General features: G+C 43.8%; 1 protein-coding gene across 1 annotated transcript; it reads right to left on the bottom strand.

The window, feature by feature from the left end:
• Positions 1 to 12628: 12628 nt before the first annotated feature.
• Positions 12629 to 14185, bottom strand: LOC127302566 (epoxide hydrolase 1). The gene is made up of 4 exons (XM_051333054.2): positions 14041 to 14185; positions 13699 to 13916; positions 13167 to 13564; positions 12629 to 13060 (listed from the first exon to the last, which is right to left on the bottom strand). The coding sequence occupies exons 1-4, from the start codon at positions 14111 to 14113 to the stop codon at positions 12814 to 12816; spliced, it is 936 nt and encodes a 311-aa protein (XP_051189014.1). The 5' UTR covers positions 14114 to 14185; the 3' UTR covers positions 12629 to 12813.
• Positions 14186 to 16638: the final 2453 nt, after the last annotated feature.

The raw sequence follows: 16638 nt of genomic DNA, 5'->3' as shown, positions 1-16638 counted from the left end.
GTTTAGCAAGAGGCGGTGTTATTTATGTGATGATTATTGAGTCCTGGCTTATAGTAGGTTTGGCCTTGCTTAATTGTTGTTCATATACATCAATTCCTTGATGATCTGCTTCAGTTATAACCATAAAAATGGTTATGTGCTAGTCTGTAATACTAGTGTTGCTTATACGTGGCTGTTTAATTCATAGAATTCATGTGGAATTCCAGTGTTTGACTCTAGCACCTTGCCTGGCATGCTTTAGCGTGACCACGATGATCAATTGATCATCACTTGCTTGTTGCTGTGCCTTACCGGTGCTTCACCGGTGTCCGTGTGACACTTGTATTTGTCTTTGGTGTGTGCTAGTGCTTACCCAAGCATCATCGATGCTTGCAAGTGAGCCATTGGTTCAACGGCAAGATGTTGGTGCTTTAGTTACTTTCTTTGTTTCATTTATCTCATAATTCCTTACTTTACTAGATGGATAAATGATGTGAACTGTTTATCGGTAATGATCATATGGATGAATTTGATGTAGCTAGAGGGATGCCAACCAGCAGTTGGGAACCCTAGCTCATACCGAATCATACGGATAATGATGTGATGCTTTGGTGAATTTCCTATGGTTGGGTAGCTGTTGTGACCCTAGCAGGCTCTGTCTGCTTAGAAATGGTTGCTCCTACCTCATGGATGCTTCGTGCACTAATCTTGGTAGTCCTTCATAGGTTTGCCAGATCATTTGATGTTGAAATCATCTTTGGACATATATCTGTCCATTAATCGATGGCTTTGCTAATTTGTGTGTTGCTAGGTGAATCTGGGTAGCTAAATAGGGATTAGTTCCTTGCTGGATTTCCCTGGTTAAGTCCTTTTCTTAATCTTGTTGGCTTGATCGGTGTTCCCTTGGATCCATTCCTAATAGTTTTACCCTGGTTTTGCTTGCATCATATGGCTGATAGCCAAATGATGATACAAACAGTGGTATTCTACCCTTCGTGTTCTGTGATGCATTGTATGCTTATTTATGAGCAAAACTTGGTTTTGCTCAGGTTGATTTGGTGTATACCTCACTCCAGCTCCTAGATTGTTTGTTGGTGTAGAGGATTGCTTCGAGGATTGAGCTTGTGCTTGCCACTGCTCCTCCTTGCAACCTTGTGTGGCTTGATTCAGTACTGTGGTGAATTATCAGATTGAACAGCAGTGGCTGTTCATGTGTTCTTGTGTTCTTGGTGACTTACCCTGTGAAGCCTGTCGATGGATATGGCCTAGGGTTTACTGTGGAGGCTTTTATGTGGCCTTCTCCTTCCTCTGCAGTCGACGACAAGGTCTGCAGCTTATGGTGACTCACGGCTGTGTGTGTCGTTGAGCATGCACACCGCACAGTGAGCGGTTTAGGCATGTGTATGTGCACTGATACTACGAACTTGGTTTGGAGATGATCAGCTCGGCAGAGCTGATCCATATCCACAATTTTCCATTTCTTTCTAACCTGCCAAGTGGCTATGCCACTTGGCATAACTTCTATTTGTTGTGTTTATGTGCAGGAATTATCAATTGATCACATTGGACAGGGAGTTCATCAAATCCAAGATCAAGTGAAGATGATCTTGTAGAATTTAGACTAGGTCATTACTTGTATTTTTCTTTTCATTTTCTTATATTTTTCAATTTCACCAATTCTTGTAATGTGTTGTAATTCATTTTATTTTCTCTTATGAATATTGTAATGACAATGTATATTGTGTGATGATCCATAAAGCTCAAAGTTTTCTCTAATGAGCTTTACTTTATTATAATTGTTCATCTTGTTTATTATTGATTATTTACTTAATGAATTTCCTCAATTGAATTATTTAGGGTAATTATTTAATGTTTGAATTTGAAATTCAAATTCAACATTGGTTTGAATTCAACCATGTCACTTCATTTAGAATTCAATCATGCAAACTCTCCCCTCTCTTCTCAAAACCCTAAACTAGTGAAATGAGATGCAAGTTTGTCGCACTCTCGAAACCCTAACCCTGTAAGGTATCGAGAGAGAAACTTGTCCCCCTTCGATGCAGTTTTTGTTTAAAAACGCGAAATTTCCCCAGAATTTACTATGCAATGCACATCCCTTTCTAAAATCTACCCCTCGATCGTCTCTAAACCTGGGACATTACAGGTGGCCTCGGAGGGCCCCCCAGAGTGCCCTCACCACATGGCGGCGCGGCCAGGGGTGGGCTCGCGCCATGGTATGGTGTGGGGGCCCCTTGGCCCCCCTCTGGCCCTTCTCTGGCTCTCTGGGTTCGTCTCGGCAAAATATTGACTTCTGTCTTCGTGGGGTCCAATTCCGAAAATATTTCCTGTATAGAATTTCTGAAACCAAAAACAGTGAAACAGAACGGCGATTCAAAGATCTTGTTAATAGGTTAGTCCCGGAAAATGCATAAAAATGATATAAAGTGTATATAAAACATGTAGCAATTGGTATAATATAAGCATGGAACATCAGAAATTATAGATACGTTGGAGACGTATCAAACATCCCCTAGCCAGACATCCTCCCAAAAGCGCACCGAACTACCATTGCCAACTTTGAAAAACTCTCTACTAAAAAAATCAGATTTTACTTTCATAAGACCTTTCCAAAAAGGCGAATCCGTAGGTTTCGCCTTAACTTCCGGTAAAGTTTTAGAGTGTAGATACTTGTTGTGAAAAATTTGTTGCCACATACCCTCTTCAGTTAAAAGTTTGTAAAGCCATTTACTCAGTAAGCATTTGTTCTTTAATTCCAGAACTTCAATACCCAAACCTCCCTGATCTTTCGGTCTACATATTATATTCCATTTAGATAGTCTATATCTTTTCTTTTTCTCATCAGATTGCCAGAAGAAATTAGATCTATAAAAATCTAGTCTTTTTCGAACCCCCACAGGAATCTCCATGAAGGATAACATAAACATTGATAGACTTGTTAAGACCGAATTAATGAGAACTAACATATCCCCATAAGAAAGCATTTTACTACGCCAACACCCTAATTTTGAAGCAAAACGGCTTTCAACCGGATTCCATTCAGCATTCCTCAAGATTCGGTGATGGATAGGTATGCCCAAATATTTAAAAGGTAAAGCGCCCGCTTTACAACCAAAAATCTGCATATATTGTTGTTCACTATCCTTTGCTTTACCAAAACAGAATATCTCGCTTTGATGAAAGTTAATTTTCAGACCAGAGTGCTGCTCAAAAATACATAGAATTAATTTCATATTTAGTGCTTTAACAATATCATGTTCCATTAATAAAATTGTGTCATCAGCATATTGTAGGATAGAAATTCCCCCCCTCGACTAAATGAGGTAGAAGACCCCCAATCTGACCCGCTTCCTTAGCCCTTGCAATAATAATGGCTAGCCTATCCGCCGCAATGTTAAAAAGAATCGGAGATAAAGGATCACCCTGTCTCAAACCTTTCCTAGTTTGGAAATTATGGCCAATATCATCATTCACCCTAATCCCCACACTCCCACCTTGCACATATTGTTTAATTCGATCACACAAGATTTCATCAAACCCTTTCATACACAAGACTTGTTGTAAAAATGGTCATTTAACTTTATCATATGCCTTCTCAAAATCAATTTTGAAAAGAACACCATCTAACTTTTTCCTATGCAGTTCATGAAAGGATTCATGAAGCACAACCACTCCCTCCAAAATATGTCCGCCCGACATGAATGCAGTCTGAGTAGGTTTGATCACATTATGAGCAACCTCCGAAATACGAATAGTAGCCACTTTAGTAAAGATCTTAAAAATCACATTAAGTAAACAAATAAGACGGTAATGTTGTATTTGCGTCGCATTATCTTTTTTTGGAAGCAGAGTAATAACCCCAAAATTAAGCCTATGTAACGGTAACTCTCCTCTTTGGAAAGACATAAAAAAGCACCATTAAATCCAATTTTATTACTTCCAAAAAGGTTTGATAAAACTCCGCCGGAAACCCATCAGGCCCTGGCGCTTTATTATGTTTCATATGTGAGATCGCCTCATAAACTTCCTCGAGAGAGTAGTCTTTGATCAGAAGTTCATTTTTCAGCCGCAGAAACTTGAGGAATATCATCAACTCTATCCTCCACCATTAGTATGGAACTATGTTGCGGCTCACCAAAAAGTTTTTTGTAGTATTCAGTAATGTATGTTTTTAGGTTATCGTCCCCAACAATTGTACCCTCCTCCTGTTCTAGTTGAAAAATCTTCTTCTTCCTATGCTTCCCATTAGCAATTAAGTGAAAATATTTTATATTATCACCCCTTCCTGTACATACTTAACCTTGGCTCGCTATGCCCATTTGGTTTCCTCCGACCTTCTAAGTTTGTTCAACTTATCATTAGCCAATTTCAACTCATCCCTTTCAACATTAGATAGCTGACAAGTTTCCCCTTAATATCCAAGAAATCAATAATTTGAAGTAGCCTTTCCTTTTCTAGTTTATATTTTCCACTAAGATTTTTCGCCCATCCCCTTAAAAATCTTCGTAGGTGTCTATTCTTTTTTTGCCAAGTGTCTATTGGTGATACCCCATTGGAGCTGCAACCCATTCAGCTGCCACCAAATCATAGAACCCGTCTTGTTGCAACCAAGACAACTCAAAAGGCAAACGAGCTTTGTTTCCTAAGTGTGCATGGTTTCCTGAATCGATAAGAAGAGGTGTGTGATCAGACCCCGACCGAGATAACGCCCTAACCGACACCAATGGAAATTTTTGTTCCCACTCCACACTAGCAAGCACACGATCCAACTTTTCATAAGTAGGGGTCACTCGCCGACTAGCCCACGTATATTGACGACCCGAGAGTGCAATTTCTTTCAAATTTAAACTTTCAATAACGGCATTAAAAATGAAGGGCCATTAAGGATTATAATTATCGTTACTTTTATCCTCGGGTTTTCGAAGTATATTGAAATCTCCGGCAAGAAGCAAAGGCAGAGTCTCGGCCTCACATATCCGCACCAACTCAGACAAGAAAATATGTTTAAGAGAATCATGTCTAGCCCCATACACTGGTACCAAGACCCACTCAAAACCATCAATTTTTGACTTTTAAAGTGTTAGTATTAATGCCGACCAAAATACCTCCCGACCGTCCCTGAGGTGGCAAGAACCAACTAAACTCCTTCCCACAAGATAAGTCTCTAAGGAAAGGAACAGTAAAATTTGATCTTCATGTTTCCAAAAGCGCTATATAGTCTAACCGATGTTCCCTAATAGCTTCTTTGACAAAAAGGTGTTTTCCCGGGTCACCAAAACCCTCACTATTCCAAGTTAAACCATACAGAGCATTCATCGCCATCTAAATATAGATTTTATTTCGAATTATGTTGCTTCTTCTAACCTTAGTCTTATCATAAGACTTTTTCTTTCTATTACATCTTGTCTTATTTGTTACAGTGGATGCACAAGGCAAATCAGCATCTAATGGAAAATCCTCATCATCTAGATCTCCAACTAAATCAGACGCACGTGAGACAATAAGACAAGGCAATTGTTCCCCACTTTTATCTAACATAGACTCATTCTTTTTCAGGATCGTTAGTGTCCTTCGTAATTCATTTTCTTTAATTATATGCGCCGCATTAATTTGCTCTGTAGATGAACTACCCATAGAGACTCCCAAAACAGTAGCATTATGGATAATCTGTGCATCTGAAAAATTAAGTAACGAGTGTGGCTGAGAGATACCTTGTGTAAAGCTTTCATTACGCCTTTGAGCCAGTAGCATAGCTTTTTCTAGCTTTGGTTGCGCTCTAAGTCTTCCACTTGACCGTATACCTTTTGCCGTTTGTGATTTAATGCCTCCATACGCAATCACCTCATCAGAAAATAGAGCTGGAGATACCGGCGTGGTCATTATACCCGGTGTGGTACTCATCTTGGTAGCCAAGCCTGCCTGTGATACATAAGAATTTGAACATGTTGTACCAGAATCATTCTCAAGTGAAACAGAAGATAAAACAACATTATCACTTACCATATCCTTAACCGGCAATGGCAAGGTAGATACAGTTGTATTCGTCGTAGAATTCCGTTTTGGTGTTACCGTATGCACATATGTACACTTTGATGTATCCAGAGGCAAACTGGTAAGGCCCTTTGTTGCATTAACCGGAGATGAAGATATAGGCAGCGAGGACGAAACCCGCGCCGGTGACGAGGAGACCGCGCGAGGCATGGTCGGCGCGCTGCTGCATGCTCCATGCGCTGCGCTGATCGGCGTCCCAATCGACGCGCCTACGTCCCCCGTGCATGCGCCAAGCACAGCTTCTCCCGAAGCCCTGATCGACGTCCACTGTGTGCGTGTGTCATGCACACACACAACAATCTCCGTCTCCAGGGGCGCTCGTTGTGTGCATGTGCCATGCACACACACACAGCAGCCTCCGCCACCATCTGATCAACATGAGTGATCCCGCGGCTACCTTGTTCATCATACATAAGATTAGCCCCCAGTTCATCAACATTGGTCTCAGCCGGATTCAAAGAGGCAAAACTCCCATCACACAAGTCCAGGTCCGCCGCAGCACTAAAAAACGGATCAAGACATTTAGGATTCGAATCAACCAAATCACAAACTGAAGATGTAAAAGCATTATCATACCTAGGTGTAGCATGCACAATCAAATCATCATTATTTTGAGCCTCTTTAAACGGAGAAACAACAATAGATGTACCGGCAGAAGGATCCAGATGTGATAGTTCATAATCAGAATCTTTGCTTTCCTCCTCATTCTTCTTCCTCTTGACTTCTCTGTCGATATCATCTCCAGAGTTATTAGTAGGGCCATCATGGTCCATGTCATCATCCTTATGCATATCCTCGGACACAACATCCTCATTTGTTGTTGGAGCTCTTAAGCCCTCCACTTCAAAACTGAGTCGGAAGAAATCATTACGAATCTTGACATCAAGGCTAGTGGGAATAAGAGCAGGATCCAAACAACTTATGCGGATTCGCAAAACATTATTTGCCCTTGTATAAGGTATATCAATATCTGTAGTCTCACTGAAAATATCGCCAAAGGCCCATAAAGCTACAATCTCATCAAGAGCAAATGGAGGGAAACCATGAACTCTGACCCACACCTCTTCTGCCGTCCAAACAGGTTCTACATCCTTTCTCCAAAAATCAAAGGACAAAGTGATTTGTGATTTCGGTACACAAAATTTGCCAAAATGCCGAGCCTTTACCAAGTCACTTCTACTTGGAAAATTGACCCTGAATACATTATCTTCCATCTGCTGAACATCCCATTGGTACTGATCATCAGGCATCAAAAACTGCAACTGTGCTATTAATTCAGGTATGGTCATGATCCCACCTTCAACAGCCACCTTACCCAACCTAGTGTTCTCAACACGAGGCCAAACATCACCAGAAAGAGGTATCTTCCAAAAAGTTAAATCCACATGACCAACCCCATAAACAACAATTCTTGGTTTTGGAGCACGCAAAGTAGGACAGTCTCTAGTTGCATGATCAGCACTCTGACAAACATCACATAAAACTGCTATACAATCATTGATACAATGCCCAGTTTTGTGGCACCGAAAACACTCCGGTCCTTTCTTTTTTGCCGCAGCAGCCAAAGCCAAATCAGAGGTCATATTTGGCGCAACATTCTGCGAGTACCCAACCTCTGTATTTCTGTCTGCCGGAGCCCCTCCTTGTACCGGTACCCCAACAGTATTAGTACCAAAAGTGCGAGAAACCTCAGAAGGCCTTGCTACCTGCGTCTGTCGCACTGTGGGTGTAACCCGCCTAGGTTCTCGAGCAATTGGCAAAGCAGCATTATAAGGAACTGATTCAGAACTAGAAGTAGCAAGTATATGTTTAGCAAAAGCTTCAGCTGCTTCCTTAACTAGGCATCTTTGGGCATCATTGAGACCACTAAGATCGGGACCATCCCTAGGCAGATCATCCCGCCGAACATAAGTGTTAGAAGGTCGGCGATTAAAGTTGTTACCTCTGAAACTGCGATTGTACCCTCTGTTGAAACCTTGCTGATTCCTGAAGCCGCCCCCAACATTATTGGGGCGCCCATGACCAGCCCGAAAAATACCATCACTGAAGACATCGTCGGAGCGTTCCGCCACAGCACCATAGTTCCCCCCATGGCCGGCATAACCACTTGGACCGCCCTGCTCGAAACTGGATCTCCCGCCTTGCGGCGGACCAGTTCCACCCCCGTCCCACCTCCCATTTCCACGGCCTCCCCTCGTTGGATTACCTCCACCGCGATTCATGACGGCGGCGACAGCAGGAACGAGCGGAGGAATACGTGGTGCGGGACAGATAGGAAACTTACCGAAACCTAGCCTACACGGTTGACCACGATCAAAACGAGTCATGCGTGTAGACGCACGAGACGCGATCACCCGTTCCGGGCCCATACTGCCCTTTTCTGGAACTAGGCAAATCGGCTCGTCATCGTATGTGCAAGCAATGGCCCGGCCCAACTCAAAAACAGGATGTTCAAAATTCGAATTTTCCTTGTGCTGAATCTGAGATGGCACATACGCCGCCGACCATCTTTGCCGGCGATGCACACGTTGATCTAATGTCCACCTGTTTTTCACCGGCCCTGTCCTCCGAAACCGTCGTCTCCGTTGAACAAGCACCCACTCAGCAACATCAAAATTTTCGATCAAGAAGGTCGATGGCGACATAACCGGCGTCGGAAACCTTGATCTCCTCTCCGTCGATCTGGAATCCTGGACAGACACAAAATGAACTGAATTGAGATACTCACCTGATCCGAGCCCTTTGTGATCGCCGCTAATCTCTGTCTCCTCTTCTTCTCTTCACGTCGCCGTAGCGAAGCAGTAGCCGCCTCCACCATCGTGCAGCCTTCCGATGCAGGCGAGCAGGCGTGGTAACGTGTAGTCTCAATGGCAGGTTCATCTTCAACGTCGCCGGTCGCCGAATCCTCGTCACCGGCCCAGAACCGCCCAAAAGTCGCCTCTAACGGCTCTCCGCCTATTACGGACGGCATACAGGTCTAGATACACCTATATCTAGTACTTGGAAATAAATGGGATGGAGTAACAGAGTTGAGTCATTTATATTTATAAAAGAGTACGGAAATATTTATACTTGGAAATAGATGGAGTATTATCTATTTGGTTGATTTTTATTCGTATTCACATGAACATCCCAACACTACACGAATTTGTCAAGGTGTCGATGGTTAGATCCTACGCCGACGGCATTTTATCAGGGTCGTCGATGTAGGGCTTGAACCGGGCTGCCCAGCAAAGAGGCCATTGGCACAGAAAAGCCGCCGGCATAGCCTGACACACGGGGGCCCGGGAGTCTTCGCCGTGACAGTGAAGCCGGCGCTAGCCCTATGCCGACGGCTTTGCCGTCGACACAAGTTTTTTTCCATTTTTGCTCCACGCACCCCGCCCTAAGGGTCTTTTTAATTTTCAAAAAAATTAGAAAATATTATAAATTTTAGAAAACAAAATCTTTTGAGATAACCATGTATTATGTGTTCTAGTTGTTAGAAAATTTAACAAACATGAATTTCGATATATTATGCAAAATGACGTCATGTTTTGGTAGAACTGCTTTTCTAGTTGCATACGACATCCGATGAAAATATTTTTTATATGAGAATGTACCTACGTAAAAATTTACACCCGATTTTAACCTTCTATGACCATTTACCAAATTTTCAGATTCCTCAAAATCAAAGAGGTAATTGGAGTTTTTTTAGGTTTTAGATTTTGGTGATTAAAAAAAAAAATTATTTTATTGTTATTTGAATTGAAGATTATTATTATTACTTATTTTATTGTTCCATCAGGAAGGAACAAGAAGTTAAGCGTGTTGGGATGGGATCAGTTTGAGGATAGGTGACAAAGTGAGAAGTTTGACTATTAATAAGTAATTCAACTTGATATTAAGCATGCTTAGAGATTAAATTGTCAAATAATATAAAAATGTAAAAAGTATTAGTTTTTTTTGGAAAACTGATAAACGATCATTAACCTATGGCGACAAGTGTCGAGACCTTGTAGTGCCGACGGCGGCTGTTTGCGCAGCCTACGCCAACCGCCATAGCCTATGCCAACGGCGAGGAAGAGATGAGCCACGTCATGACCGGGCTAAGCCACACGCTCCACCTTCGCGTGACGTGTGGATAGAGGGCAACATCGTGACTGCAACATACCAACAATATCAAGTCATGCATAGCGCAATCATCGTAGGGTGCAAGAATGGTCGTCTCATACCATAGAGCATTCTAACCTAGGGAGACTGTCGATGCATACCGCGCAATGTGCAATTCGGCATCCAACCGCGAATTGCGAGATACCATAAATAGTGAACATGCAGTAGGCCACCTAGGACCAAAGTGCTTCGGTACCTTGGTCCTGGAAGAGAGGGTCCCGGAGAAATTAAAGAATCCTCTCGGGAATTCGAGAAGTACGATGGCAAGGAGCACTCAACGGTTTGGTTGGAGAACTATCATATCGCCATGTCTATTCAGAATGTGAATGACATGATAATTACTTGCTATATTCCATTGAGGTCAAGAGTAGCCGCGTGGACATGCGTTGCATTCGCGACAAAGATAGTCAACTTGGTGGTACCTCCCCTGCTGGTCTGAGTTGTAAACTCGCCAGCGGTATGCGGATTTGGGCTGTTTTGATAACCAAAATATAACCTACGCATTAACCTCGGTCCGAGAGAATATGGGCCATGGCCTCTATATATGCAGGCCGGAGGACCTGGTCCGAACCATAGGCGTCCATGACGGTGTCCAAGGTCCCGCAGGCAAAGCCGCGTCCACGATCATGAGGGCTTGTAGTATTTATCAGAGTTAAGTATGAAACAAACCTTGAATTTGTAGATGGTGTCTAGATCAAACCTTGAACTCTAAATCCTGAAAATTAGCACCCTAAACTATGCGATCCAGGTCTAAGATGGTATTTAGGTCGTTTCCAAATGAGGGGATTGCTGAGGTGTGGCCAGGTTTCTTCCAAATCTATTAGACTCACATGTACGTATGACCCACATATCCCATATGAATTTTCTTTTTCTTTAATCTCTCCTCTCTCTACGCTGACCAGTACTGTAGTACACCTCCTCCTCATCCCATCTCGAGGAACGGCTGCAATTCGCGTCACGCGGGAAGCAACCAGGATTTAAGAGTTGAGGGTGCTGATTACTGGGATTCAGAGTACGGGGTTTGAACTCGACAACACCTACAAGTTCAGGGTTATTTTCAGACTTCACTCTATTTATCAACCTTATCACGTTACCAGGTTGGACTGTCAGGACCAATTGACCATCTCTTCCACGTGAAATATTCTAATCGCTACACGAGGAGAAACTGACAGGTTAGTGGCGATACGTATCAAATTATTTACAGGTTTATTGTAGTAGTTCAGAAGAGCTATAATTTGTTCAATTTGGTCGAATGTACCTGCCTACAGAATCAATTCCTCACATAGCTCGATCTTCTTTTGCGTATTTGATATCATTTCTGACTCCAACTTACATATCAGGATATTTTATGAGGGGGAAGATACCCATAAAGAAACATGCATTAATGACGTCTACATTCTTCTTTGACAAATTTTAGAAATTCTAGCCTTGGTTAGAGGTGTTTTTTTACTTAGTTTTTTTAAAGGGAGGCAAAAGCCATACCCCATTTGATTAATTAAGTTAGGCGTTTGAACACGAAGTAACAACGGTCATACTACAAAAAAAATTACTCTCCTCGAATGCAATTTCTCCTGTGTTTGGCACCCGCAAGCACGCAAGGCTTTGCCTCTATTTGGATCTTTTGAAGAATAACCGCCGATGGGGCATGCTTGTTGTTGAAAATTCTTGCATTACACTCATTTCATATTCAACAAGATATATTCCACAAGATGTAAGAGTGACGGAGGCTAAATCCTCACTTTGTAATAGAGATCCACTAAAAGTTTATTGATTGTGCGTCTCAACTACCGGTGTTGATGGAGGGAAGGCCAGGACAATCCCGAATTTGTTCCCAAAGCCTTATGGTGAATCTACAATGAATAAAAAGATGTTCCACTGACTCCAGGGCTTGGTTGCAAAAGGAGCACAGTCCACAATTTGGTCGTCCTCTTCTTTGAAGACGGTGGGACGTATACAATCTAGTATTTTGGATGGCAAGCCATGCAAAGAATATTATTTTTGGAGGGGCACAAATATTCCACACCGAAGAGCTAATAGGAGAGGATGTCACACCCAAGAATCGAGCCTTCTAAGCGGATTTGGCTGAGTATTGCCCGTTGTCGGTGAGGTTCCAAGATATTTCATCCGCCACATCAAACTTAGGTTGATATCTGGCCATGTTAGGTCCCGAGCTAAATCTATCTGTCATACGTTCACAGGAAAAGGAATAAAAATTTGGGTGTGCCTACGTCTCAGTTGATTGAGATTTTCTTAAATCTCAGTCAACTCAGAAAAGTGCAACTACAGTTTAAAAAAAATGCAACTCGGTTCAGTTGCACATCTCGGTAAGAAAAGTGCAATTGCACTTTTTTAACAAAAAAGTGCAACTCAAGGCACATTTTTATAAGTGACTTAGACTTAAGAAAATCTCAGTTGACTGAGACATAGCAAATTTATATTCTTGAATTGATAGACTACCGGATTCAACATCTACAATGACATGATTACATTACATAATAATAATTTTAACCACCGAGAATACTTCAGAAACATATGGGGTTCAAGCAGAGTGCAATGGTGCTACTATTATTCATGGATACATCCGATCTCATTATCATGGGTCGACCAAATGGATCAGGGATGGTCCTTGAGGAAGCCGAGGAGCAGGTCGTTGACCTGCTCCGGGAACTGCTCCTGCACGAAGTGGCTCCCTTCCGGGATGTAGGTGATCTTGAGGTCAGGAGCGAAGGTGTTCATGATGCCGCTCCTCATGGCGTCCTCGAACCCGGGGAACTTGAAGCAGTAGTCCTTCTCCCCCATTACCATGAACACCGGCACCTGGAACTTGGCGTCCCCGTGCTTCGTCATCCGGTGCAGACCCCTGCGAGATTACATATGGAAGCAGTTCAGGCCCATCTTTTTTCATCTTGTTCGTTATGAAATGGCCGGGGGCATGAACAATGCACGAAGAAACTTCATCTTGTTACCTGTATGGTATCTGGAGAGGGTAGCGGAAGCCGGACTTCTCGTAGAGCGCGGCGTAGGCGTCCAGGTCCTCCTCGGTGAACCACGGCGGCAGCGGCGTGGAGAGGTCGGCGAGGTCCATGATCTCCTGCCCTTCGTCCGCCACGGGGACCTCACTGCGGGAGAAGAGGATGTAGATGGTGCGCACCACGCGGCGGACGTCGTGCCGGCCGAAGTCAGCCTCCGCCCTCCCAGGCTCGCGCCACCGCAGGATGTAGAAGCCCTCCGGCATGGTGTCGATTGTGATGGGCACGGGGCTGAAGGGGATGCCCAGACACATCACGCCGCGGGTGCGGTCCGGGTGGCGCAGCGCGAAATCGTACGCCGGCATGGCGCCGAAGTCCTTGCCCACCATGAAGGCCTGCACGTACGTACGGAGGTGACAAGATGTGGTCATGTCTTGGAACGGTGAATGCATGCATTCAGATTGGATTCTCGTCAGTCGTCTGTCGCTCACTGAATCGGATGCTGTGTTGTGTTGTGTTGTGTTGTTACCTTTGGGATGGAAAGGGCGTCGAGGATGCCGAGCACGTCGGCGACGAGGTTCTCCCAGGTGGCCACCTCGTCCTCCGGCGGCTGGTCCGAAAGGCCGTAGCCGCGGCTGTCCGGCGCGATGGCGCGGTACCCGGCGGCGGCGACGGCCAGCATCTGGTGGCGCCACGTGTACCATATCTCCGGGAAGCCGTGCAAGAACACCACCGTCCCAAGCTCATCTGCGAACAACACAGAGACATGAGTAACACATGACAAAGAGCTACTTGGTCTACTTGCCCCATTCGAGCTCCACTCGCCACACGGCAATGGCCAAAAATTAGGAACGAAGAAGAAAGTGGTCACCTTTGCCTACTTGAGCAACGTGGAGGTTGAGCCCACGGATGGGGAGGTGGGTGTGTTCTATCTCTTGCGCCATTGTCCTGGTCCCTGAGAACTGAGGTTGTGATGGTTCAGTTTATATAGGAGCAGGGACTGATTAATTCCGAAAGTGAAAGCCTGATAGGGGAACAGGGAAGAAGAATTGTTATGGACTGCAACTCGGGTGGTTGCCCGGTCTCTAGCACCATAAGGTGCGGTGGCACTAGAATACATGTCAAGAGAAACAAAACAAAAAAGATACTCCTACTAAAGTTTAGGTGCGGAGGAGTCGACTCGGTGGCACAAGCAGAAGAGTGTTATCCGAAACCAGTACAACTTTTTGTCCATCACACATGAAATCAAGTGGGCACTTTTGGAAATTCTCGAAAAAATCTCACACCACCTATATTGTAGGTTACTCAATTCCTTGATGACCAAAACCGATCCATCAAATAGGAGACGCTTCAAATTTAAAAGGATGCATGCATTCAGCACAAACGACCATGCACAACCTCTAGTCTTTCTTGCTGCCCCACGCATAATGCATTGATGCTAGATAGATGTAATTGACATCTTCAAGCTTGTGTATACTAACACGATATGAGTGGGGAAGAAGTGGTTATCGGCCGGCCAGAATAAGCTATGGCGGATGCCGCACCATGCCATATTTGTAGGTCCGCCCCTGTTGTTGACCCTGCCGTTTTGGCTTCATGTTACTCTTTGTCTTCTTGTAGTCAAGACAAACACAGCAACCCTTGGAATCCAAGGACTAGCATATCACACAGATACCCTGAAATCCCTGGATCGGCATCATAGCAGCAGTGCCTTAAAAGACCATTTCGAACAATATGACATGGATTTTGTAATCTTGTTATTGGTACTACTCTGCCGGCGTACTTGGTACTCCTTTTCTTTATAGCATCATGTCTTCCACGACACTGTTCCTGAACGGCATGGATAGTCTTGAAGAAAGAGTTGTAAGCCAAGCAAAACAATAAGACCAGCCCCGGCCATACGTATTCGCCATCATCTCCGAATTGGATTGGATATAGCTGCCTGTGCGGTGAATGCCCAAAAAAATGTGCATTACTTCAGCGCCTCTTGCATGGTTGGCACTTGAACCCTAATAGGGTTTCAGTGCCGCCGCTGCCAACCATCTCCGCAAGATCTACAGCCGGTGGCCTTCTCTGCCGCTGGAGCTGCACGCGGACCCACGCTATGATGTGAGCTCGCCAGAGTTGTCGAGGCTCTTCAAAACTGAGCATGAAATCCAGGGCAGCTCCTTCTTCTGCTCAGCCACCAAAATCTTGGTTTGATTTCGATGAAGAGATGATCGCCGACAATGACCCCAACAACACAGATTATGACTCAGAGATGTGTTGGATATGGTGCCTTAGAGGCAAATAATAAAGAGTATTTATTATTATATATCAATAGTTTATAATAGTCTTATGCCATGCTATAACTGTATTAATTGGAAACATTGATACCGTGTCGTATTGTAAACAAGCAAGGATCCCTAGTGAACATTCACAAACTAGTTCATTGAGGTCAATCGATGATCGAGGTTTCCCGATCATGAACACACACATTATTGATAATGGAGTCATATCACTAAGTAAATGATATGATGGACATTCCCAAATATAAGTATTGTAACACGATCAAGTCATGAAGCTTACGTTGTGATATTTATGAAAGCGTAGTAATCTAATTCTTAAACCATGAGACCATATCTAATCACTATCACCGACGGCTGCTTAGACATCATCAATTGCCACACCGTAACAAGGTGGTCATAAAGGTGTTGCTCGGGTATTCCAGTGGAATGGGTTGATACGTACGTGTCAATAACAGGATTTGCTCATCCGCGTGACGAAAGATACTAAGGGACCACTCGGTGAGATTACATCCAAGTTGCAACACATGACTAGGTCATGAGAATGGAATCGAACAACACGAGTTGAATAGCCTTGCTGGCAACGAGATCAAACTAATTATAATGGTACCGATGATCAAGTCGGTATCGAAGTAACAAAGGGAATGAGATTCGACGTAATGTTTCAAACAACGATCACATCTTCATAGAATACACATGGGTCATTATTGTTCTCCAGAACAGCATGACAATCACTGATCGGAGATTATCTCGATCATGTTTGTGTCATTCTCGAACCGTAGAGAAACATACTTAAGGGTTCAACGAAACTTAAGATTATTTTTGATTCATTTAAAACATCGGGGAATAGAGAAGTGAGAACCGGAAAGGGTTCCGGGAGAATCCGAAGGATGTTCGGAGTGGTTCAAGAGGTGTCTCGGATCATCGGGAACTAAATAATACTCCGTATCTATTATGTGTTAATTAAGTGAATTAATATTAAATATATTTAATTATAAATGTGCAGCTGGTCTTAAATGGGCCCCTCCCGAAGGTGAGCCCATTAAGGGGCCGGCCGACCCCGGCCCACATGGGCTTTGTGGTGGGGGCGGCTAGGGTTTTGAGGGTGGGGGTGCATGGGCCCTTGGTGGCCCTTGACGCTCCCCGTTTTCTAGTCCCATTCCTTGCCAAAATGGTGTGACGTT

This window comes from Lolium perenne, chromosome 1 (assembly GCF_019359855.2).
Source record: "Lolium perenne isolate Kyuss_39 chromosome 1, Kyuss_2.0, whole genome shotgun sequence".
NCBI lineage: Eukaryota > Viridiplantae > Streptophyta > Magnoliopsida > Poales > Poaceae > Lolium > Lolium perenne.
Note: the sequence above shows the minus strand (reverse complement) of the source record. Positions and strands in the feature narration are given on the sequence as shown.